The sequence below is a fragment of the Saimiri boliviensis genome, chromosome X (assembly GCF_048565385.1).
Source record: "Saimiri boliviensis isolate mSaiBol1 chromosome X, mSaiBol1.pri, whole genome shotgun sequence".
NCBI lineage: Eukaryota > Metazoa > Chordata > Mammalia > Primates > Cebidae > Saimiri > Saimiri boliviensis.
The window spans coordinates 17,126,332-17,153,136 of NC_133470.1; the positions used below are offsets into that span (position 1 = coordinate 17,126,332).

A 26,805-nucleotide genomic window follows, 5' to 3' on the forward strand; every position below is an offset into this window, starting at 1 on the left:
CTGAGTAGCTGGGACTACAGGTGCGCACCACCATGCCCAGCTACTTTTTGTATTTATAGTAATGACAGGGTTTCACCATGTTGGCCAGGATGGTCTTGGTATCTTGACCTTGTGATCCACCCACCTTGCCCTCCCAAAGTGCTGAAATTACAGGCATGAGTCACAGCACCTGACCCTGAACATCCATTTTGATAGCTATTACTCTTGAATTATACCAATAGCTAGCAGGAACTTGAAGGAAGGGAGGCAAATAAGGTTTTGTTTTCTTTGCATTTTTACTTATTCAAATAACATACCTGTATATGTTACTTCACTTGAGGTGGATTCTTGAATTCATTTATCTGTTGACTTATATTTAATTTCAGAGATTCTAGGCTTATTGTTTTTCTATTATTAAGATAAATAATTAATCTTAAATTAACTCCTGTACTTTTGCTTTAAATAAGAAACCATAGAATAGTTTAGGCAAAGGAGAGTCTAAGGAAAAATATCACTGCCCCAATCTTTTATTTCTGGAACTTTCTTTTTTTAAAGTTATATAACCAATATTTAACTCTTTGTTGTATTCCTCTAGGAATTCCTCTCTGGCTGAGAGACAGGGTGTCCTAGGTTAGAGGTATCCTAAGGTACTTTCATAGAACCTAGAGCTCTATTAACTGAGGTGGAAAACCACTATTTTAGGAAAAGCTTTGTATTTACCAAATCTAAAAACAAAGAAAATATCTTAAAAGCACATATTGAAAAACGAACTTTTCTGAGAAGAAATGCATATACAACACAAGGCACTTCTATATCAGCATTAGAGCAAAGCCCATTTAAGTTCCTAAAACAGTAACAAAATAAGCACAAGAGTTATGTATACAAAGGGACAAGCAGCACATGAAAAGATCCTTAACATCATTAGTCATTAGAGAAATGCAAATCAAAACCACAATGAGATAACACTTCACACCCACTAGGATGATTATAGTAAAAAAGACAATAATAAGTGCTGGCAAGTACGTGCAAAAGCTGGAACTCTCATACACTGCTGATGGGAATGTAAAATGGTGCAGGCCAGTTGGAAAAGTTTGGCAGTACCTCAAAGAGCTAAACATAGACTTACCATATGACTCAGCAATTCTACTCCTAGGTATATATCCAAGAAAACTGGAAACATATGTTCACATAAAAACTTAATACAAATATTCACAGCAGCATTATTCATAATAGCCAAAAAGTAGAAACAATTTCCAATGTCTATCAGCTGATAAATGGATAAACAAACTGTGGTATATCCATACAAAATAGATTATTCAGCCATATAAAAGAATAAAGTCTTGATACATGCTATAACATGTATAAACCTTGAAACATGTATGAACCTTAAAAACAAACACAAATGACACATATTGTATGATTCCATTAATACGAATTGTCCAGAATAGGTGAATCTAGAAACAGAAAGTAGATTAGTGATTGCCAGGGGCTGGGGGAATGGAGGAAATGGGGAGTGACTGCTAATGAGTATGAAATTTCTTTTTAGGGTGAAGAAAATGTTCTAAGTAATAGACAGTATTGATGGTTGCACAATCTTGTGAATATAGTAAAAGCCACTGAATTATATACTTTACAAGGCTGAATTTTATAGTATGTAAATATCTCAATTAAAAAAGGAATTAGGCTGGGCATGGTGGGTCGCACTTGTAATCCCAGCATTTTGTGAGGGCGAGATGGCTGGATCACCTGAGGCCAGAAGTTCGAGATGAGCCTGGTCAACTTGGCGCAACGCTGTCTCTATTAAAAATACAAAAAATTGGCTGGGGGTGGTGGTAGGTGCCTGTAATCCCAGCTACTTGGGAGGCTGAGGCAGGAGAATCACTTGAACCCAGGAAGCAGAGGCTACAGTGGCTGAGATCACACCACTGCACACTCCAGCCTGGGCAACAAGAGCGAAACTCCATCTAAAAAAAAAAAAAAAAAAAGGAATTGGGCAGAACGCAGTGGCTCACACCTTTAATCCCAGCAATTTGGGAGGCTGGGGCGGGTGGATCACCTGAGGTCAGGAGTTCAAGACCAGCCTGGCCAACATGGTAAAACCCTATCTCTACCCAAAATATAAAAATCAGCCAGGCGTGATGGCAGGTGCCTGTAGTCCCAGCTACTAGGGAAGCTGAGGCAGGAGAATCACTTGAACTTAGAAGGCAGAGGTTACAGTGAGCCCAGATCACACCACTGCACTCCAGCCTGGGTGACAGAGTGAGAAGTTGTCTCAAAAACAAACAAACAAGAAAAAAAAAAAACAAAAAAAGAATTAATTAGGACTATTTGACTTGACAGTCTAAGAAATAAAAAAGCAATAATTGTATAACTTTCCTTTTAAATTTCCTTTTCTTATACTATAGCAAGATAATTGTTAACCTTTTTGGGTTGAGCCAAATTCTGTTTTCTGGAACTTTGAGGGAACATCAAGTAGATTTTTCTGAAAAGAGGATGAAAAGATAGAGAGGTAATGATTTAATAAGCTGCAATCGAAGAGCAGAACACATTTACTCAGGCATATACCTAGGGGCTTCTGTAAGGACAGCTGTTAGGTAATATCCAGGAAGATTCCCCTTATCCCAAATACGGCAATTTTTATTTCAAACATTAGACATTTTATTTTACTTATAAGACAGCTGCTTAGAAATGTCAAAGAGTCTTCCCATCCAATGTCATAAATGCTGTTTTTCAGGTCAACTCACAAAAGCCTATTTAACCCACTGTATTTGGAAACTAATACCAACTTCACTCAGTTTACGAACTTTTCTAACTACCTGCTGACTACTTAAGCATTGTCTCTATTATGAACAGCATTCCTAGTTCATGCCAGGATCACGTCATCTCTACAGGCCTCCTTGGTGAGAAGAAGGCTTTGTGCTACGTACATACATACATTTATACATATGAGAAGTAATCTATCTCTCTAGGTTATCCTCTACATCTTCCCAGTAGCTACTCATGTAAACTATCTGAATCCTTTTCCCTTGTAGCAGATTTCATCTAGACTGAGTCACTCACCTGGATGTTCTCAACTCAAACAGGGCTGTGTAGTGAAAAGTCAATAGAATTTGCAATCTGAGACTTGGGTTTGAATTCTGGCTCCTCCAGTTAGTAGCTGTGCAACCATAAGCACATTATTTAACCCTTCTAGGCTTCAGTTTCCTCATCTCTAAGTTGAGGATAATTATGTATACTTCATTCAAGCTGATATACACAAAGTGACTTGTTAAGGGGAGCATTCAACACATGTGAGCTGCCTTCCATTTTCACTTGGGAAAGAAAGAGCAGTGATCTCAACATACCCCTCACCCTTTGTTTGTAGGCAGAAACATTCTAAAGTTGTTTTTGTAAACTAAGGACTATATTTTCCACACTTGTAAACTAAGGCTAAGACAAAGCTGTATATTATTTTGGATCTGAGTACTCTGCCACCGCAAATGAGTTAAAATTAGTGGAGGGTAGAGAAAAGGTAATACTTGAAATTTTATGCATTGTGGCTCTTTCAGAATTTGTACTTAAGATAGTTTTGATAAAATTTAAAAACTGTATTGATATGTTGTGGATGGCAAAATAAATTTTAGTGAAGTGAATGTGTTGCACACCCTGGCTCTGACTTTGTTAACGTATCACCTGGAGCAGGTCTGCCTGAAAAGGTCTCAATTTTCTTATATAAATACGGTAGGGCTAAATTGTTTTCTGCTCTAAAATTCTATGCTAAAAAAATTTAAATACTTCCATGTTTCAAGATGTACCAATCCACTTTTTCGGTTTTAACTAGCACAGTACAGTGAACACAACACAATACTTAAACAAATTACCATACAGTAATTCATTCATCCAATAATATAGAAGATAATTATATATTTTTCTACCCAGAGATATTATTCTTACTGTTTATATCTCTCTATGTAAGCTTGGTACACAAGACGAAACTTATAATTACAACATTTTTTGATATTTAAATTTCCCCTAATGCTTCAGTGCTATCACTTGAATTAGATATCACAGTAAAACTATTAAAGTTGTAGGAAAAGCAGAATGGTGATTTGTGGGGTATGTACCACACTAGGGGGTTTATTAGAATCTTCAGGGTAGAAAAGGACAAAACAAACCTGATTAAACATAATTTGAAAAAGCATGTTAAATATTTGTTTTTAGAAAAGCTTTAGCCTATTAATTTCAAGATACAAATCATACAAAGTAGGAACGAAAAAACACTGGTGTAAAAAATGGATTCAATTTGCATTAATCCTATAATGTAGAACTATACTGTTCAACATGGTAGCCAATAGCCACTGGTGACTATTAGTTAAAATTCAAAAATTCAGGTCCACACTAGCCACATTTCAAGTGCTCAAAAGCTACATGTGGGTAGCGGCTACTGTACTGAACAGTGCTGATCTAGAATTTTTTTTGTTATTTTAAGTAAATCTTTATTATATTATTTTCAGATAGATGTCTCTGTTCCTAAATGTGAAGAATTGAAGTAACATTCTAGGTAGCTGAGGTTTTTGCTATAGGTTTTACAAGATTTCTGGAGTGAAGATTTATCCCAAACCACTGCACTTGAAATGCATTTCAGTCTATTAATGTCAAAATGATCTTTTGCTTCAGGCTATCATTTGACATCTGCTTCTAACACATATCAAATGACTGAACCAAGTTTCCTATAACAAGCTTTGTTGGCCAAAGAATTAGAGCCAAGCTCACAGAAATCTAGATGACCAGGTCAGATTTGAAGATGAGATCATCATCATACCTAAGATTATAAAAATCAATTTACATGGTGGACAAAACAAAACTAGTTTTTAAGGTATTTAAGAGACAGACCACAGATATACTAGCTAAAATGGGAAAATTCGATTTAACCTATGCTATGGTTGTAAATCTATTATGACAAGAAATCTAAAAGTGCTTTTAGATTTACACCTAAGTGTACAGTAACAAATATTTAGGGAACTAGCACATTTTATGAGAACAACAGAAAAGGACTCACAATGTGGAGACCTGACTCCAGGCAGGGTAGTAGGCAAGCTTTCCATTTTATAGCTGCCTGTTTTTTAGTTCATATATGTTCTACTTTCTAGCTGACATCTTCAAGAGAGGAAGGTAAATATTCAGGGGAGGTAATGCCTGCAATTGAGCCATTCTGTTATGGTATGTAAAACATAAAACCACTATTCATTATTCAGTAATATGCCCAGCAGATATCCCTGACCCCAGAGGTATTTGTACGTGATGAGCAGAGACCAGAAAAAGGGTGAAGATGCTATTTTATATTATCTGAAAACTGTGACTTTTTTATATTACTAACCCTAGCTCTATTCTCTAGTAAATGAAAATGAGAATTAATTTAAATAGGAAAATGGGAGAGAAAAGCAGATTAAACGGTAGTATAAAGTGGCATATAGTAAGAGAAGTTTTAAACTACAGATATTAGACATAAGTTCCAGAAACAGTCAATGTACAGGCCATTTAGTAGGGGCAATTAGTTTGATATTAAAGTAGAATATGACCATTAATTTTCAGAACATCAAATCAAAAGTGTAAATTATTTTTAATTTTTATTTAAATTATATTTAAATTTATATTCACTATTAAGATGGAACATTTTAATATAATTTAATTTAGAAAGATTTCAATTCAAAATGAAACAAAACTCTTGACAGTTAAAGAAAATACTTCAATATAGTCAATTAAACGTAACAGCTCATTTCCAGGCAATACTGGATCACATTACTGTAGTTATCAGACTTTCCAAAACTGTGTTCTGCAAAGCACTTTGCGTCCACTGAGACTTCAATAGGTGGTTCACAAGAAAGGGGTTCTGACATCAAGTCTCAAATGCTGTGGGCCCTATCCATTTTGCAGATTCACTGTATACAACATCTTAAATGTTCTAAGTTATACAGTAAAGACAGGTTAAATCTTGTTTAATGCCACATTTCCCAGAGTTACTTGATTATGCCATACTCCCTTGTTTTTTGGAGGGGAGTGATTCTTGAGGCATGGATATACCTTTTAACATCACATCTCCAGGGACTTTTTAGCTTGAAAAATACTATACTATTTAGAGTTCTTTAAGTACCAACAGCATATTACAGACAAAATCTAAAGGATTACATTTCTAGACAGGAAAACCCAGTTACCCTATGGCATTTCCAAATAACTAAAACAAATGTGTTTATAGTAATGGGGAGGGAGGTGTGACATTAATTTCTTTCCCTAAAAATTAAATTAATGGAATGGATTCATCCTAAAATATAAAAAGGTATGCACATTTTGTGATGGTATGTTTTAGAAAGAAAGTTAAAATTCTACCTACTGATGCTATAAACTGACTTTAACCATTTCTTCAGGGACATATTACCTTCAAGAGGTAGATATCCAGGATATACTATATTTTATGGATTAAAAGATACAATCAAGTATCAGATACACTATTATTTCATATATTGTTAAGGAAAAAACATGCTGGTAAATAAACTGTGACATGCCATGGACTGTGAGACATCTTCCAATTTGAGCAATATTAAAATGTGAACAAACTTTCCTTTCTTCCTTCTTCCACATATTCTTCACAATGTTCTTTGTTTTTTCCCTTTAAAGATAATATTGAAGAAGGGATCAATGCAAAAAGGACAAGATTCAAGACATTTCTGTTCACCTTGCCCTTTCAATTACATTCAGATATCACAATGACTAAACCGATCGATCAAATAAATCACTTTTAATTGCTTTGCTGGATTCTAAAAAATTACCCCAGAGGAAAAACAAAGAACTCAGTCAGTTTTTTAAGAGAGATGATCTGTTGTAACTGTTGCTTATTAAAACCTTAAACCATGTATTGAACCAAGTACTTTACATACATATAGTATCATTTCATTTAATTCTCACCAAAACTCTATGATGTGGACATTATTTTCATCACTATTTTACAAATTAGGATGTTGAAGTATAGAGATATTAAATATAACTTGCATAAGGTTACAAAGTTATTAAGTGACAGAGCCAGGACTCAAACACAGGTCTTTATGGCTCCAGGGCTTATGTTCTTTAACACTTTGCTATTAATCCAAATAATCCCACAAAGTTCCTTCTAAGTTTTAAGAATAAGCAAAAATCAAAATACTTTAGTAGTAGTAACTAATGTATTTGCTTAAAACAGGCCACATGACAGAAAGACAAATATTGCATGTTTTCACTAACATGGGGGAGCTCATAGGTAGGGAGTAGAATGGGAGTTACTAGAGGATAGGGTAAGTGTGGGGGCTATGAGGGGGGGTGAAGAAAGGTTGGTTAACAGGTATAATACAAACATACAGTTGGATAGAAGGAATAAGTTCTAATAATGGATAGTAGAGTAGAGTAGGATGACTATAGTTAATAACAATGTATTATATATTTCAGAATATTTCAGAATAGCTAGAAGAAAGGACTTGAAAAGTTCCCAACACATAGAAATGATTAATGGATACCCCAAATACCCTGATGTGCTCATTACACATTCTATGCATGGAACAAAATATTGCATGTACCCCGTAAGAACATACAAATATTTTTATAAATTAAAAAGTAAAAATGTTGGTGTGCCAAAGTTTATCTTTTAAAAGTTTGTTTAACCAAAAAAGACAACTTCCTCCTATGTTTCTGTACATTAGGGATTAATAAATATTGGCTTTTAAATTGTACAATTTGATAAACTGTCAAAAATAAATAGGCCAAATGTATGAAATAATCATTATGTGCTATATGAATACATTTTATCCTGAATCTGTTTTATAAAATACACACACACACACAAACACACACGATATATCTGTGCTTGTTTTGCTAAATCATGACGAAATTTAATGATTAAATATGGTAGTTTTTACTGAATGATTAAATAGGGTAGTTTTCTCTTGGTTTAATGCTTTTGGGTGTTAAAATGATAAACCAGAATATCTGAAATCTAGTATCTCCAGGGTAATGATACAGGTCACTGTATTAATTCCAAAAGAACACAGTGATGGGAGTGGGGTGGAAAGAAAGACATTGAATGCTAGGTATTACAATTTAGATACTTTTTTTTCCTATTTATGTGAACAGGGGAATGGATGTATAATATATGTACTTGCACAGCTGCATTCCAATGCTTTAAAATGTGTTATCCAGCAAAGCACATAAACAACTGAGCATTATCACACTCAGGAATTACCAGTGAGACCACCAACATGTCAGCGTGTCATTCATCATAATCTGAACTGCTGGGTCTAAATCACCCATTCTGTACTGGGTCAACCCATTCTGCACTGGGTCAACCAGGCAACTGTGACCTTGGGTACATCATTCACAGCCTGGCAGACCACATGTCCCTGAGAACGGAACTGGAGCAAATCTTGTTAATTATCACAATGGTATGAATTTCTTAGTAATAAAAATATTTAAAAACTTTAGGACAATTCTTCTGGAATTAAAACTTCTAGATAAGTGATCTATATTTTTGATCATTCTATAATTTGGCAAATGTCAAATCCTTGGTCAGGAGTGCACAGTCCAGTTATGCCACCCTTCTTATTAAAAATAAGATATACTTATTGTGGTTTCCAGAAATGCACACTAAAGAGAAGACAAGGTCTGCCTATACTTGTTTCTGTAATTAAAGTTTTATCTTATTAATAAAATTTAAATGCATCCAGGAAGTTTCACATTTTGAATCTACCCCATTACTACAGAATCAAGCTGCCAAAATAAAGCAAAGATTTCTAGATTTTAAAAAACTGACACCCTCTACCATAATCACTGAAAACAATGAAGTGTTCAGTAATGTGTCACAGTTACTTGACAGTTGACATGTAACAATACCTGTCCTCTCCTCAGATCTTCACTTAGGGGAAAGAAAAAAACCTGAAAGGTGGTAAAAATAAAACAGGAAAAGGAAAAGAAACAATAAAACATTTTTTTCAAAATCAATGATTATACTTTAATAGAACATTTTCCCTATAGATAAAATATAAGAAATCCATATATATTGATAAAGTAGAAATACTATAAAATCTACGTACTATACTGTAGAATACTATATAATCTTTGAGGTTAAAAATGGCTGCACATTCACTAAACGATCTCCCACACAAAAGCCTCATTTTCTATAATAAAATACTTATATAGCTGATGTTTTTCGATATTTTTCAGTGTATCGTGGGTACCTGTTATTTAAAGGTAGCTATGTTCACACAACACATTGTAAAATACACATTGTATATAACACATTATATTGTGGCTATTTTATATAACATTTCTATAAAACAAAAATAACCTCCATAATTTTATTATTTTGAAAACTTCATATTTAGATTTACTATCATTTATACCTACTCTATTGCAACGAAGAATAAAGTATTACTCTAGGTCAGGCTTATGATCCAGTAAATGCTGTCTCTGACAGCAGTGGCAAGGAATTTGTAGAACAGAAGAGCCATAGTTCCTACCTATTCATCCTCTAAACAGTCAAATATTCCAAAGCATATTAGTATTTTTAAGTAACTCACTAAAGAGTTCACCTAGACCAGTTAGGAAGCTAGTTTGTTTTTTATCTTGTACCAACCCTTACTTTGCTTACATAGCACTTCCTTTATTATCCTAAATTTGCTTCTTTAAACATTTGGCCTAGTTCTAGCCTATCATGTTCTGACCCACGTTTGAGTTTAACCACAAGGGTTTTTTTGTTTTGAACACCATGAGATTCGTGTGAGGTCTTAAAGCAAGAAGGCCAGTGTAAAGGAACTAAAGAAACTACCCGAGTTGTTATTGAGGCACTGAGGTCTTTTTAAATTGTTCATATTTTAATGAGATTAAAACGATTAAAAAAAAGAGATAAGATTCATAATCATTCTATTCTTGACTTTCATGATTCATTCAGCAGATAATTATTAAGTCTACAATATGTAAGTGCCAGGCATTGTGTTAAATGCTGAGGATTCAAAGGCGGGGGGTGGGGTGGGGGGGTGGGGGGGAGTCTGCTTTCAAGAATTCACAGTGTGCTAGGGATGAGACCATAAATATAAACTCCTACACAGACTAATCCTGAAATCTTTTAACCTGGAGAGAAATATTTTGATGTATTTACTCAAGTAAATGATTCTTTAAATAAACGATGTTACTCTGGTAAAATACAATTATTATCTGATAGGAAGGAACCTACTGGGGAGGAAACAGCATAGTAGTGAAAATATTAGACCTCTGAGTGGACTTTTTCAACCTTTCTCTCACTGTCTTCTCTGTTTCCAAATTGTATCAGAAGCAATTTACTTGAAATAGCTGAACAAGCAAAGGAAACTAAATATCTAAAAGCAATTTGTTAGAATTTAGTTTTAATAAATCTTGGCAACACTGGCTCTGTTTGACATATCTTATGCCAGAATAGCAAAATTCTTTGAAAATAGCAAATTGTGGAGTCCTATCTGTCAAGTTCTGGAAAACAAGATAGTAACTGAAATAATAAGGCTTTACCAAATGAGACCTCTTATAATACTCTAGTTGTTTCTGGAAAATACATGACCTCTAACTACTGGTTTATTTATACCCTGAATTTTTCCACAAAAGATTTGAAGCAGCTACCCTGATATAAAATGAAACACATGAATTGTATCCACCTGGCTCTGCATTATGCTCTGCCATTTACTATTTATAATCTTTATGCCTTTTAACTTCTGAGATTTGGTTTCCTAATCTATAACAATGGGGACCATAACCCTACCCTGCTGGGTCATAGGAAGGATCAAATGAAACAGTAACATAGCACAGTACCTGGCATGTAGTTTGTGCTAAATAAACATCAGTTTTGTGCTTCCTTATCCAAATGCATTCCTTGTAGAAAAAAGATAAGGTGGAATTTTAAATGATATTGTTTTCCTACACATTGACACATGCCAAGCAGAAATGTGGACTGATCTTGAGTTGCAATTGTTAATGTTTCTATCTAAAAATCAAGTTTAATTTCTTGATTAGCTCAGAGCAAGTTTAATTTCTTTCCACAAGTTCAGTACTTTGAGAACATTTTATTTATCTTTTAGCTATATTATTTAATGCAAAAAATTTTCCAGGGAAAAATATGAAAAGAGCCCTTGCACACTGTGTTTCACACTATCCATTCAAAGGATGATTAAACATCAAAAATTTGGCTTTTTAATAAAAGATTTATAGTATTAGTCTGGTCAAGAATTTTAAATAAAGCTCTTGTAATTCTGCCAGTCTTAAAAACATGATTTCCTTTCTTTCTTTCCTTTTCTTTCAACATATTATCAGTGTATTTTCCATTGAAGAGCAGCATTTAGTTCAGGTTTTACAAATATGATCCAAGTAGCAAAATACTAAGCACCAATCATAAGCACTATTACAACTCTTCGTGCATTAAAGAGAACAAGCAAACATTTTTATACAACAGTGGAAGTGACTGGGGGGAAAAAAAGTGAAAAGCGATTTGAACTGATTCCCGCCCTCTCCATTATACCCGAGAATAAAAGTGTCCCGCATCTCAGATCAAACTGATCCCCGGTTTTACTGACGTAACCGGTAACCTTATCTACCTCTCACACTGCGGAGGCCGGCAGGGCAGCGGCTGCCGCCAAGCACACCACTCATCAGAGCCTGCCCCATTCCACCCCCGCGTTTCAGTCATGCTTTCCAGAAATGGGGTCACTCACTCAGTAACTATTACACACACGCAGCCTATCATCCTGTAATCCCCCAAAGTCCGAGGCGGGGAGAGAAGGCAGCGAAAAGTCAAGAAGGAAGAATCACAGACGCGCCACCATCAGGAACTGATTTTCCACTCCGGAGAGGAGCGGTGATAGGCTGGAAAGGGTCTTGTCTGGATTATTTTCGCAGACCCCGAGATGCTCTGGGATAGGGGGTGCTGAGAAAAGCTCGGTGCAGCGATGCGCCCTGAGAAATTCTGTTTTGCGCTGTTTGGGTATATTGTTTGGGTTTTGGGCACTCGGGTAAGTGTCTCAGGGACGGTCACCAGATCCCGGGCGAGGAAAACCTAGCCCTTTACGGCGGCCGCTGATCTCCTTGAATATCACCCTCTCACCTCCATGGACAGGAAACTCAAGTTAAACTAGAAGGGACGGAGGGCGAGCTCTGCGACCTTAGAAACGGAGGGGGTAGGCGACCTTGGGCTTCCACTTTCTCCTTTGCAGCAGCAGAAACCGCTGCGGCAGACGGGGAAGGGGAGGCAAAAACCCTGCACCCCTTACCCGAAGCCCCCGCAGGTCGCCGCCCCTGGCCCCGCGCGCCGGTCTCTCCGCAGCAACCCCTCCCTCGGCCGGACTCGAGAGTCCCAGCTCCTCGGTGAATCCGATCGCTACCCCTCCCACATCCCCCCAAATCGGTAAGGTCCGGGGAAGCCCCCGACCCGGCTGGGGCAAACTTCCCAACTCCCCGCCAGCCCCCGCTCCGCCTCCCGCTTCCCCCACGCAAAGTTGATTAAAATTGGCCTCTTGCAAAGCCCCAGCGCCCACTCCAAACCCCACGCGCCGCCACACTGGCAGCCCCCGGAGCGAGGGAAGGAGGTGAAGGTGCGGGTGGGAGGAATAGATAGTCAGACTGGCAAAGAGACCCACCCAGACAACCCAAACCAAAACCCTGAACCCGGGGGAAAGACGCGAGCGGGATCAGAACGGGCCGAGTGGCTAGCTCCGGCGAGCGAAGCGAGCCGGCGGGGGCGCGGGGAGGAGGCGCGCCAGCCCCAGTCACCCTGCTGCACTCACCTCAGCGCTGTCGGACGGGCTCTCCACAGCCATCTTCTGCCACGGGTCCGCCAGCTGCGCCAGCGGCATCTTCCCCCCCGGCCCGCCGCCTTCACCGCCTCCTCCCTCCCCGCCCGCCCCGCGGCCGGCCCCGCTCCGTCGCCGCCCGAGCCCCACGGCAGCGGCGGCAGCAGCAGCAGCAGCAGCAGCAGTAGCAGCGGCGGCGGCCCCGCAGAGGGCTCGACGCCGACGCCGACCGCCCGAAAGCCGCGCGCCTGGCTAGAGACGCCCGCGCGCTGAGCGAGAGCCTCGCGCCTCCGCCGGGCACCGGGTCTCGCCCCTTTCTTCCTCTCCTCCTTCCGCCGCCGAGACTACGGCTCCGCCCCCCCCGCCGGTTCCCGCGCCCGCTCCCAGCAGAACAGCGACAGCCGCGCGCTCCCCCACTTCCGCTCACAACATGGCGCCTAAGCGATACCTGTCTCTCAAAGCGAGGCTCGGCTGCCGCCGCCACCGCCGCGCGCACCCAGGGGCTGGGCTAGCGGAGGACACGCCCCTCGCTGCGCGCTCCGCTCCTCCCTCTTCCCACCCCTCTCCTTCTGCGCCCCAACCTCAGCTTCTGAGCCTCGCCTACTTTCAGGAAGGGCGAGCCCAAGAGATCTGGGGGCGTCGGCGGTAGCCGGGGGAAAGAAATGGGAAAGGCAGCAGGGGCAAAGGCTTGGAGGCTTTCACTGCCAAATGTCCAAGCAGGTCGTAGGCTCCTTGGGAATGAGGGAGAACAGTGGTCCCCGCCCAGCTGCGGAGGGAGGTGGGCAAAGTATTGGGGGCGCAGTCCCGACCCAAGGACCCGGGGAGGGGTGTGGAGTGTCTTTTCGGCCTGTCTCCTCCGGGGGTGCGTGCGTGCGTGCGCTCCTAGTCTCTAGGGGCATCCCGTAATGGCCCAAGACCCACCCTCTCCAGGGTCACATGCTGGGAATTCACCTGCCCCCAACCTCCCCCGACAGAGGCACTGGAGGCTTCCTGCCTGGGAGCTTCCTGGGGGCCCGGCTCCCGGCTTGATTCAAGTCTCTCCAAGTTGACGCTCTTGTGTTAAATTGTGGTTATTTGGTATTCATTCAGCTTGTATTAGTCGCTTCCCTCGCACACCCCCCACCCCTGACCGGCCCAAATTCTCCTCAAGTGCGCAGAGCTCTTGGCCTTCAGCCTAGACCCTCGAACCCCTGCCCCCCCCCCACCTCTGCTACCTAAATCTTCAAGAGGGAGAAAACAGGGATGTTCCTTAAGGCTATCCCTCTCGGCAGAGGTTGGAGAATTATTTAAAAATATCTTGTAGGCAGGAGCGCGGGGTTCCTGCTCCTCTGTTGACTTTAAATAAGAGATTAGATTAAAAAATCAGGCTGGCCGTGGGCGGAGGAGGACGACAGAAGGAGGGGAGGGGTTCTAACTCCTCCTCCTGCCCAAGATGGGGAAGCCCTGGGTTGAGGAAACCCAGTGCCCCGACGGCGACGGAGCCCCACAGGACGGGGAGAGGTTGGGGGGAAGGCCTGAGCGTCCGGGGTGCGTCCCAGGAGGACTCGACCCTGCGTTCACTGCGCCAGGAGACGCTGCGCGCTAAGTGCGCCCGGGCAGAAACGTGTAAAAGTCGCAGGGCTGAGTGGAAAGCTACTGCAGCCCCTGGCTAGTCGCCCGGCGAGGGGAAGAGAAAAAGCAAAGGGAAATCTCCGAGCCGGCCTGTCCCTTCAGTCCCTCAGGCCGCGGCCCAGGCATCCCGGTCTTCCCACGCCCAGCGACCGCGGCGCGTCCCATGCTGCGCTCCCAGCGAACGCCTATTAAAAGCTTCCTTTCATCCTCCCGGGACCCAGACACCTGGAGAACCCTCGCCTGCCTCCCTAAGCAGGCGTGAGGATGAGATTAGAGCCCCACACCCAGCCGGCCAGGTCTGCGCGGGCGGTGCAAGGTTTCTCGCTGGGCCTGCGAGAGGCAGGTGTTAGGTTCTTTCTGCTGCCTTCGCCAGCGCGCCCCTTGACACAGGCTCTAGGCGGGGGAGCCGTGGCCATTTCGGGAGGCTCCAACTGTTTATAGAGAGCCTGAGCAGACGGCAGGAAGTCCTCGTGGCGAGCGTTCTCCCTAAGCTTTGGACTCAGGGGGACAGCTCAGGATGGGCAACATCTGGGCAGACTCAACCTGGTCTGGGGGAGAAGACGAATAGGGCAACTTGGCTCATGATTTTGTCACTTCTCCTAACATGCTATGTTCAGGTGCTGCAAATCCAACCTGGGCCCAAACTCAGCTAATCTGACAGCACCTTCTCTGTGTAATTCCCGACGACAAAACGCTATTGCAGAAGTTAGGAGGATAAGGAGTTATGTACTATTTTGCATTTATGCACAAAATGCTTAATATATTCATTTACATTGCAGAGTCACATGACCACTCCTTATAGCGAAAAGAAGTTCGTTAATTCGATTGGCTTAAAGTAAATTAGCTCTCCCTACCCTTTGATCAATTATTCTAGTTAACATTCTTGCTTTTGTAAAAACATACGTAGTTGAAGAGAGACAGTTACGTGGCTAACGCTGTTTAGTGCTAGTTACTCCACGCAAAGAACGAACTGACATTTTTAAAGCAAATTGTATGCCATTTTCAATATCAACTTATTGATCTCTGTTGACCTTGAGGACCAGAGGAATAACTTTTAAAACAGAGTTACCTGATCTGTAAAAGTAATGTGAGCGGTGGTCACATTTCATTTAATTAAGTATTAAATGAACTGTTCATAATGGGTTAAAGTGGCTGGGTGCAGTGGCTCCCCTCTGTAATCCCAGCTCCTTGGGAGGCAGAGGTGGGTGGATCACCTGAGCTCAGGAGTTTCAGACTTGCCTGGCCAACATGGTGAAACCCCGTCTCTACTAAAAATACAAAATTAGCCGGGTACGGCGGTGCATGTCTGTACTCCCAGCTACTCCAGAGGCTGAGGCAGGAGAATCGCTTGAACCCGGGAGGCGGAGGTTGCAGTGAGCCGACATCGTGCCATTGCACTCCAGCCTGGGCGACAATGTTTCAAAAAAAAAAAAAAAGTTAAAGTACCACTACCACAGATGTCTTGCACGTAGGATCAATTTGATATGTATTTGCGAATTGAATGAATTGATTTAGAAGAACATTATTTTTCCTTTTGCCCCCAAAGCTAAGAAAATGAATTTTTTTTGTTAACAATAAGCTTTATCTCTTTTATTTCTTCTATTAAATCCAAGAGCAGTGTAACCACTCTCTTTGGTTAGGAGAATTTGGAAAAATAAAATGAAGCTAGAGGATTTTTCTTGTAGGTAGCAGCAAAAAGAGTTATTTGAACATTGAAGCTGAGACTGTCCTTGGCAGGATTACTTTCCCCTCTGTTTAACAAAGGAGAACTTTAAATGTAGCTGTTCAAAGAATAGCTGTCTCAGGTCGATAGACCTGCAGGTGTTAATATGGTCAGTAGCCACACATGGCTACTGAGCACTTCAAATGAGGTTGGCTGGTCAAAGTTGAGATGCAAAGTTCGTACAAGATTTCAGAGTCAGTAAAAAAAAATATATAAAATATCTCATTAATAATTTTTTATATTGACAACATGTTGAAATATTTTGAATATATTGGGTTAAATAAAATATTTCATTACAATTAAGTTCACCCTTTAAAAACTTTAATGTGGCCACTATAAATGTATACTTACATATGTGGCTTTCTTGTCAAGATTCACACTGTAGTTCTATAGGACAGCACTGCTCTAGAGCTGTCTTTTAACATTGAGCCTTTTACGTATTCCTACAAGTCATATAATGTGAAGCGATATCTTCAGATTCCAACGTCTTTTTGGCTTCCTGAGGGCAGAATCAGCAGAAAGGGCTGATTCAGTTACCTACTGATCCCCACCCTCCCCAACAAATCTCTCAGTCAGAACCAAAATATTGGAAAGTTATTACTTGAAACTACAGTAGAGGGAAACAGCAAACCTCAGTAGAAAATCTGAAGGAGGTTTCCAAGAAATCATTCCTAATGTATGACGGGATAACTAGATTTAACCTCCTCTGCCCCCAACAATTTCCTGCTATAATTATAACCTTTGTATACACGTTTAAATGGGCATTTATTTAACAAAATAACATTTGTTCAAAAGTGGAGTTACATCAGTCTGGAAAAGTTGCAAGATGACTAACTATGGCTCATGGCGCAATCTCTACCTCATATACATCCAAAGTTCGCAGCTCTATACATATAGATTTGTCATTGCTATAGAAAACCCAAAAAGTGCAATCATCATCCCCTCCAGGAAAAAGTTTCTTTCTTTCATCCAGATTACCCAAATTATATTATCCAAAGCATATTTATTTGGATCCGTATTTATCCAAAGCCTATTTATTTTCATCAAAAAAAGAAAGGTAATCATCAGAGACTATTTAACTTTCTTTCCAGAGAGAAAGAAAGATAAGATTTAGGCTCAAATCTTATCTCACTAAATCTTATCTCATATAAGACAATAGGTTAACAAAATACATGGTGACCCATGTTTCATGTGTGTGAATTTTGTTTTTCCCTTGAAATGTCTCAAATAAAAATTATTAAGGCTATTTTCCTCATCAACACACATTTTAAAGAACAGGCATTTCTACATCAATATGAACATTTTATTTGAGAAAATTTGAATTTTGGAAAACGTAAGGTTCTAGGTTCCCTTCCAGATATAAAGTTCAAAGACTTTAGAGTTGTGTGTGATGAAAAGACAGTAAAATCTGTAAAGGTGAAGGCAGTCTATAATACAAAAACATGAAATGTTTAACATTCTTTCCGGTTAGGCAAGATGGGGTCATGATAAGAGCAGAGACAGGCCCGTGGCCAAACTTCAGTTTTCTTTATCTCTTTAAGCTTCAACTTTGCTTAGACCAGCATGTAGTTGCTGTTCAACAAATATTTGCAGAATAAGCTTTGTTTTTTTCATCTGAAAATAGGGATAATAATACTTGCTTTGTATGATTGGTGGGAACATTAAATGGAGGCAACGTCTGTAAAGCATTAAGCATGGTGCCTGCCGAGTAGGAAACATTCAATAAAGGGAGCTATTGTTATCAGCTTCAGAAAGGGAGTACTCCTGCGTACGTAATGTAATTCAAATATCTCACTCTTGAAAGTTACCTCTTTCCATTTGTTGTGTGAGCATTTTATTGTAGTGTGATCTATTTATTTAAGGTATTCTTGTATCACAAAAATGATACTGTGAGTAACTTCCTGTGAAAAGCAAATAAAAGAGAATGTAGAGCAACTTTTCTGTTTTTTGAGCTACATATGTTGAAATGCAAATGATTACAGGTCAGTTGCCTCATAGGCTTCGTAGGCTAGGATCAAAACCTTATATTTATATAATGATCAAAATAAACTAACAAATGTATGATTCACAGTTAACATTACCTGACTCATAGTTACGTAGGGAGAATGGGAAGAACAGGGAAGTATGAAAGAGAGGCCTGCGTCAGATGTGCTTTAATGTTTTCTTCTTTTATTGGTTTCCAAAATGTCTAATCCTTAGAGGTGTCATTTTGTTCCAGGAGTCATTTGAAGGGAAAGAATTATGGGGCTTTGATACTTGACAAGGAACTGAGAAGCCATTCTGGGAGCTTTAATATGCTACTGTTTTACTTTAGTTTTCATTTTACTAGAACTGAAAAGGCCCTCTAAATGTTCTTGTTTATAAACACTAATTCATAAGAGGGAGATAATACATTAAAATTTCATTTTCAAACTGATATTGAAAATGGTTGCTTTAACATTAAGCAAAAATGTCAGTATAAAGTATTCCTTCAGAGAATAAACATTCCCGTTTTATAACTATCAATTTACTTTGGCTGGTTAGAACAGTGGTTCTCACGTTTTTTTTTTCAGTCCACAAACCATTTAGAAGCAAAAACCCAAGGACCACCAATTCCTACTCATCACAATGAAAAAAAAATTCAAACTTTATGGAACTCTTGCTTTAAAACACGGCTGTTACTGTGGTTATGTTTTTTAAAACTTTATAGTTGTGCTTTTGAATGCAAATTTGAGTCTGCAGCTGCAAAAGATACTTTAAAAAAAAATTCTTCTAGTGACTTGTATTTAAGACCAGCCCATAGCCAGACCTCAACTGGAAGTGTGTTTGCAGAACACTGCGGAATTAAATGGAACTCCCTTCTTTGACCACCAGCTAAATCTCAAATCTCTATGTTTGGGAACTCTGCAGCTTTAAGCACAAAAGTTGTGTGAGTGAGGCACTTTCAAATCAGGTCCATTGCTGGAAAAACTACTATGGATTAATAATGCCATATTTGTAAATAAAGTACATTTTCATTCGGCAACAGATCAATTATATTTCACTAGTTTATTTTCAAGTCATGTTCTTGGCAACTAGTAAAATAATAAATGCCTGGAAAGGGGTTAAATATTAAGGAATTCCTTTTTTAAATAAGAAATATAAATTGAAATAGTTTACAACTGCCTAGTAAATAGGAGATTAATTCTATAGATTAAATGGCTTTATTACAAATTTTAAGAAACCCCACCTAATAAGACTGTATGCAAATGGTGAGTTCATGTTTAAACAAGAATAAGCCATTTGGAAGTAGGATTGGCAGTTCTGGACACTTTACCAAAAGTTTTGGACACTTTTTACAATGGTGGTGATGAGGATGACAATGGCTAGACACTTATTGAGTACTTACTATGTGTCAGATGTTGATATAAGTGTTTTACACGTAATTTAATCACCATTGCAATGCTGAGAGTACTAAATATAAATTAGTAGCAGCTAACAGGGCTGGACATGGTGGCTTATGCCTGTAATCCCAGCACTTTGGGAGGCCGAGGTGGGAGGATCACCTGAGGTCAGGAGTTCAAGACCAGCCTGGTCAACATAGAGAAACCCTGTCTCTACTAAAAATACAAAAATCAGCCAGGTGCGGTGGTGTGCTCTTGTAGTCTCAGCTACTCAGGAAGCTGAGGCGGGAGAATCCCTTGAAACTGGGAGGCAGAGGTTGAAGTGAGCAGAGATCATTCCACTGCTCTCTAGCCTGGGTAACAGAGTGAGACCGTGTCTCAAAAAAAAAAAAAAAAAAAAAAAAAAAGCAGCTAACAGCTGTTGAGTACTTGAAAACTGTTAGATGATTTACATAGATTATCTCATTTTGTTTAAACAATAGGTACTGTTAGCAAAGGTTACTGTTTCATTCTGATAAAGAATGAATATTTCTTACTATAATGAGTTCTTTCAAAAATTTCAGGAAAATGCTTAGGAAAATGTATCCCAAAATACCATTAAATAAGTATTTAAAAGATTATGTTTATTAAATATGCTCATATACCATATTGCTCTCTTTTTTTATTTCACCTTGGTGAACACTGTAAGACTCTATGAAATTTCATTTTGAAAAAAAAGAAAATAAGTTTTAGTTTCTCCAAAGAGCATTATAAAGCTTTTGAAAGGGTGTTAAAATAGACAATTTTCAAATGAAATTTTTGGTTTTCATAGTTTACTATGGGTCTTTAGACTACTGTTATGGGTTGAATTACGATTCCCCCAAAAAGATATGTTGAAGGTCTAATCCCCATTACTTTAGAATGTGACCTTATTTGGAAATAGGACTGTTGCAGATGTAATTAGTTAAAATGAGGTCATACTTGAGTAGGGTGGGCCCCTAATGCATTAGTACTGGTCTCCTTCTAAGAAGACAGCCATGTGAAGAGAGAGACACAGGGAGAATGCCAGGTAATGACAGAAGATTGGAACGACGCATCTACAAGCCAACGAATGCCGCAATTTGCTGACAAACCACCAGAAGCTAGGAAGAGGCAAGGAAGGACTCTACACAGAGTCTGAGAGAACACGGCCCTGCCAACATCTTGATTTTGGATTTCTAGCCTCTGGAACTCTGAGACAATAAATTTCTGTTGTTTTCAGCCACCTTGTTTGCGGTACTTTGTTATGGCAGTCCTTGGAAACTAATACAACGAATGGGAAGATTTTTGCTTATACACTTTCAAAGCATTTTTCACTTCTGAAAACACTACGTCTACTATGAAGGATTTCCTAAAACAGTAGGCATATCTCTGTGAGAAACAGGGGAAAAAATAACAATAGAGCGGAATTTGGAATGTGTTTACAAATGGATTAGGAATAGAGCCTAGAATTTAATTTCTTCAGGTTAAACATTTAGTGCTAACGAAATAATCCCTGATTCTTCTTTATAGATCTCCAGAATCCAGACAACACTATATATGAGTAGTTTTCCCCTAGTATATACTCACTATTATTTGACTGAAGTGAAAAAAATTATACTGTAACTTCTTAGATCTTTCCTTCTGTTTGGGAAGTCCATGTTTTGACAGACTTTGTTTTTCATTTAGAAAGTATCTCCTCTGTACTTCTTTTTCTGTATTTCTCAAGGTGTTTTGTGGCATCACCATCTATTTAATTCACTAAATTAGAAATATAGGGTTCATTATGTCATCCTACCCTCCTCTGTCTCCCCTTCTTCTTGCACCTCCCACATTATTTTACTAGATATTTGGATTCTCCTTTCTAATCTGGATTCTGTCAAACTCTCTCTCATTCCACTACCCCCGCCCCAGTTTGGGCCTTCACCATCTTTGGCCTGAATTACGACAGCTCCCTTCAGAGCCTTCCTGACTTTCACCCATTCTCCACAAAATGGCTTAAGAGTGCATCCTAAAATAAAAATGTTATGTTGTTCATCCCATGCTTAAAATCCACAATGGCTTTCCATAGCTCAGGATAAAATCCTGGCACCTTTGCCTAGATTTGCCTAGATGCAAGATGCCTGCTTTTTTTTTTTTTTTTTTTTTTTTTTTTGAGATGGAGTTTCACTCTTGTTACCCAGGCTGGAGTGCAATGGCGCGATCTCGGCTCACCGCAACCTCCGCCTCCTGGGTTCAGGCAATTCTCCTGCCTCAGCCTCCTGAGTAGCTGGGATTACAGGCACACGCCACCATGCCCAGCTAATTTTTTGTATTTTTAGTAGAGATGGGGTTTCACCATGTTGACCAGGATGGTCTCGATCTCTCGACCTCGTGATCCACCCGCCTCGGCCTCCCAAAGTGCTGAGATTACAGGCTTGAGCCACCGCGCCCGGCTGATGCCTGCTTTTTTCTTTCTTTCTTTCTTTTTTTTTTTGGCCAGCCATTAATGGCAATATTAAAAAATTTAGAATTTATCTTGCTTTTTCTTGTACAAACTGTATTTCAGGTGAACCTGTATAGCATTAGTTGATGAAAGAATGGTCTTTATAGAAGAATTCTGGCTTAGAAATATGGAAAGAATGCTAGGCTTAGAAAAACACTACTTGAGACCATTGACACGATGAAGATACTGCATTCATCTAATGGGCAAAATAATCAGCTAGCATCATAATGATAGGATCAAATTCACATGTAACAATATTAACCTTAAATGTAAATGGGCCAATTAAAAGGCAGAAACTGGCAAATTTGATAAAGAGTCAAGACTCTTTGGTGTGCTGTATTCAGGAGACCCATCTCATGTGCAAAGACAATAATAGGCTCAAAATAAAGGGATGGACGAAGATTCACCAAAGTAATGGAAAGAAAAAAAAAACAGGGGTTGCAATCTAGTCTCTGATAAAACAGACTTAAAAGACAAAGAAGGGCATTACATAATGGTAAAGGGATCAATGCAACAAGAAGAGCTAACTATCCTAAATATATATGCACCCAATATAGGAGCACCCAGATTCATAAAGCAAGTTCTTAGAGAACTTCAAAGAGACTTATAGACTCCCACACAATAATAGTGGGAGACTTTAACACCCCACTGTCAATATTAGACAGATCAATGAGACAGAAAATTAACAAAAATATTCAGAACTTGAACTGAACTCTGGACCAAGTGGACATAATAGATATCTGCAGAACTCTCCACCCCAAATCAACAGAATATACATTCTTCTCAGCACCACATCACACTTATTCTAAAATAGACCACATAATTGGAAGCAAAACACTCCTCAGCAAATGCAAAAAAAAAAAAAAAACCCGAAATCGTAACAGTCTCTTATACCACTGTGAAGTCAAATTAGAACTCAGGATTAAGAAACTCACTCAAAACTGCACAACTACATGGAAACTGAACAACCTGCTCCTGAATGACCACTGGATAAATAACGAAATGAAGGCAGAAATAAATAAGTTCTTTGAAACCAATGAGAACAAAGATACAACATACCAGAATCTCTGGGACACATTTAAGACAGTGTCTAGAGGGAAATTTAAAGCACTAACTGCCCACAGGAGAAAGTGGGAAAGATCTAAAATCAACACCCTAACATTACCGTTAAAAGAACTAGAGATGGGCTGGGCGCAGTGGCTCACACCTGTAATCCCAGCACTTTGGGAAGCCAAGGCGGATCATGAAGTCAGGAGATCGAGACCATCCTGGCCATGGTGAAACCCCGTCTCTACTAAAATACAAAAATTTAGCCTGGCATGGTGGCGCATGCCTGTAGTCCCAGCTACTCAGGAGGCTGAGGCAAGGAAATCACTTAAATCCGGGAGATGGAGGTGATGATGGAGCTGAGATGGTGCCACTGCACTCCAGCCTGGCAAAAGAGCAAGACTCCATCTCAAAAAAAAAAAAAAAAAAAAAAAGAAAGAAAGAAAGAAAAAAGAAAACTAGAGAAACAAGAGCAAACAAATTCAAAAGCTAGCAGAAGATAAGAAATAATTAAGTTCAGAGCAGAACTGAAGGAGATGGAGACAAAAAAATCCCTTCAGAAAATCAATAAATCCAGGAGCTGGTTTTTGGAAAAGATTAACAAAGTAGATAGACCACTAGCCAGACTAATAAAGAAGAAAAGAGAGAAGAATCAAATAGGAACAATAAAAAATGATAAAGGGGAGATCACCATTGATCCCACAGAAATAGAAACTACCATCAGAGAATACAATGAACACCTCTATGCAAATAAACTAGAAGATCTAGAGGAAATGGATAAATTCCTGAACACGTACACCCTCCCAAGACTAAACCAGGATGACGTCGAATCCTTGAATAGACCAATAACAAGTTCTGAAATTGAGGCATTAATTAATAGCCTACCAACCAAAAAAAAAAAAAAAAAAAAAAACCCAGGACCAGAGAGATTCACAGCCGAATTCTACCAGAGGTACAACGAGAAGCCGGTACCATTCCTTCTGAAATTATTCCAAACAATAGAAAAAGAGGGACTCCTCCCTAACTCATTTTATGAGGCCAGCATCATCTTGATAGCAAAACCTGGCTGAAACACAACAAAAAAAGAAAATTTCAGGCCAATATCCCTGATGAACATCAACGCAAAAATCCTCAATAAAATACTGGCAAACCGAATCCAGCGGCACATCGAAAAGCTTATCCACCATGATCAAGTCGGCTTCATCCCTGGGATGCAAGGCTGGTTCAACATATGCAAATCAATAAATGTAATCCATCACATAAACAGAACCAATGACAAAAACCACATGATTATCTCAATAGACGCAGAAAAAGCCTTCAATAAAATTCAGCACCCCTTCATGCTAAAAACACTCAATAAACTAGGTATTGATGAAACAAAATATATCTCAAAATAATAAGAGCTATTTATGACAAATCCACAGCCAATATCATACTGAATGGGCAAAGCTGGAAGCATTCCCTTTGAAAGCCAGGACAAGACACGGATGCCCTCTTTCACCATCCTGTTCAACACAGTATTGGAAGTTCTGACCAGGGCAATCAGGAAATAGAAAGAAATAAAGGGTATTCAAATAGGAAGAGAGGAAGTCAAATTATCTCTGTTTGCAGATGACAGGATTGTGTATCTAGAAAACACCATCGTCTCAGCCCCAAAACGCCTTAAACTGGTAAGCAACTTCAGCAAAGTCACAGGATACAAAATCAGTGTACAAAAATCACAAGCATTCCTATACACCAATAATAGACAAACAGAAAGCCAATCATGAGCAAACTCCCATTCACAATTGCTACAAAGACAATAAAATACCTAGGACTACGACTTACAAGGGATGTGAAGGACCTAAAGGAGAACTGCAAACCACTGCTTAAGGAAATAAAGACGGATACAAACAAATGGAAAAACATTCTATGCTCACGGATAAGAAGAATCAATATCGTGAAAATGGCCATACTGCCCAAAGTAATTTATAGATTCAATGCTATTCCCATCAAGCTACCATTGACTTCTTCACAGAATTAGAAAAAAAAAAAAAAAAACTACTTTAAATTTCATATGGAACCAAAAAAGAGCCCATATAGCCAAGACAATCATAAGCAAAAAGAACAAAGCTGGAGGCATCACGCTACCTGACTTCAAACTATACTACAAGGCTACAGTAACCAAGATAGCATAATACTTGTACCAAAACAAATATATAGACCAATGGAACAGAACAGAGGCCTCAGAAATAGCATCATACATCTACAACCATCTGATCTTTGACAAATCTGACAAAAACAAGCAATGGGGAAAGGATTCTTTTTTTTTTTTTCTTTTTTTTTTATTGCATTTTAGGTTTTGGGGTACATGTGATGAACATGCAAGATTGTTGCATAGGTACACACATGGCAGTGTGCTTTGCTGCCTTCCGTCCCCTCACCTGTATCTGTCATTTCTCCCCATGCTATCTCTTCCCACCTCCCCACCCCCCGCCCCTCCCCCATTTCCCCCCAACAGACCCCAGTGTGTGGTGCTCCCCTCCCTGTGTCCATGTGTTCTCATTGTTCAACACCCGCCTATGAGCGAGAATATACGGTGTTTGATTTTCTGCTCTTGTGTCAGTTTGCTGAGAATGATGGTTTCCAGGTTCATCCATGTCCCTATAAAGGACGTGAACTCATCGTTTTTGATGGCTGCATAATATTCCATGGTGTATATGTACCACATTTTCCCTATCCAGTCTATCATCGTTGGGCATTTGGGTTGGTTCCAGGTCTTTGCTATTGTAAACAGTGCTGCAATGAACATTCGTGTGCATGTGTCCTTGTAGTAGAATGATTTATAATCCTTTGGATATATACCCAGTAATGGGATTGCTGGGTCAAATGGGATTTCTATTTTTAGGTCCTTGAGGAATCGCCACACTGTCTTCCACAATGGTTGAATTAATTTACATTCCCACCAACAGTGTAAAAGTGTTCCTATTTCTCCACATCCTCTCCAGCATCTGTTGTTTCCCGATTTTTTAATGATCGCCATTCTAACTGGTGTGAGATGGTATCTCAATGTGGTTTTGATTTGCATTTCTCTGATGACCAGTGATGCTGAGCATTTTTTCATATGTTTGTTGGCCTCCTGTATGTCTTCTTTTGTAAAGTATCTGTTCATATCCTTTGCCCATTTTTGAATGGGCTTGTTTGTTTTTTTCTTGTAGATCTGCTTTAGTTCTTTGTAAATTCTGGATATCAGCCCCTTGTCAGATGGGTAGGCTGCAAAAATTTTTTCCCATTCTGTTGGTTGCCGATTCACTCTACTGACTGTTTCTTTTGCCGTGCAGAAGCTGTGGAGTTTGATTAGGTCCCATTTGTCTATTTTGGCTTTTGTTGCCATTGCTTTTGGCGTTTTGGTCATGAAGTCCTTGCCTACACCTATGTCCTGAATGGTTTTGCCTAGATTTTCTTCTAAGGTTTTTATGGTATTAGGTCTGATGTTTAAGTCTTTAATCCATCTGGAGTTAATTTTGGTGTAAGGTGTCAGGAAGGGGTCCTGTTTCTGCTTTCTGCACATGGCTAGCCAGTTGGGAAAGGATTCTTTATTTAATAAATGGTGTTGGGAAAACTGGCTAGCCATATGCAGAAAGCTGAAACTGGACCCTTTCCTTACACCTTATTAAAAAATTAACTCCAGATGGATTAAAGATTTAAATGTAAGACCCAAAACATAAAAACCCTAGAAGAAAACCTAGGCAATACCATTCAGGACATAGGCATGGGCAAAGACTTCATGACTAAAAGACCAAAAGGGATTGCAACAAA

At 39.5% G+C, this 26,805-nt stretch overlaps 1 protein-coding gene across 9 annotated transcripts in view; it reads right to left on the reverse strand.

The window, feature by feature from the left end:
* The window catches only part of RPS6KA3 (ribosomal protein S6 kinase A3), a 173,052-nt gene that overhangs the window by 109,377 nt on the left and 36,870 nt on the right, over positions 1–26,805 (reverse strand). For 5 of the 9 annotated variants that reach the window (XM_074391545.1, XM_039475436.2, XM_074391543.1 and 2 more), the window contains exon 1: positions 12,777–12,857. The exons of 1 other annotated variant lie outside the window; for it this stretch is intronic. Coding sequence is in view for 2 of the 8 variants with exons in the window: in XM_039475434.2 (XP_039331368.1) it covers positions 12,777–12,845 (69 nt within the window). In the remaining 6 variants the exon portion in view is untranslated. Of the gene's footprint in view, positions 1–12,776; positions 13,203–13,230; positions 13,284–26,805 lie in introns of those variants that run through there. 3 more of the 9 variants (XM_010334874.3, XM_039475434.2, XM_039475435.2) reach the window with 3 other exon arrangements.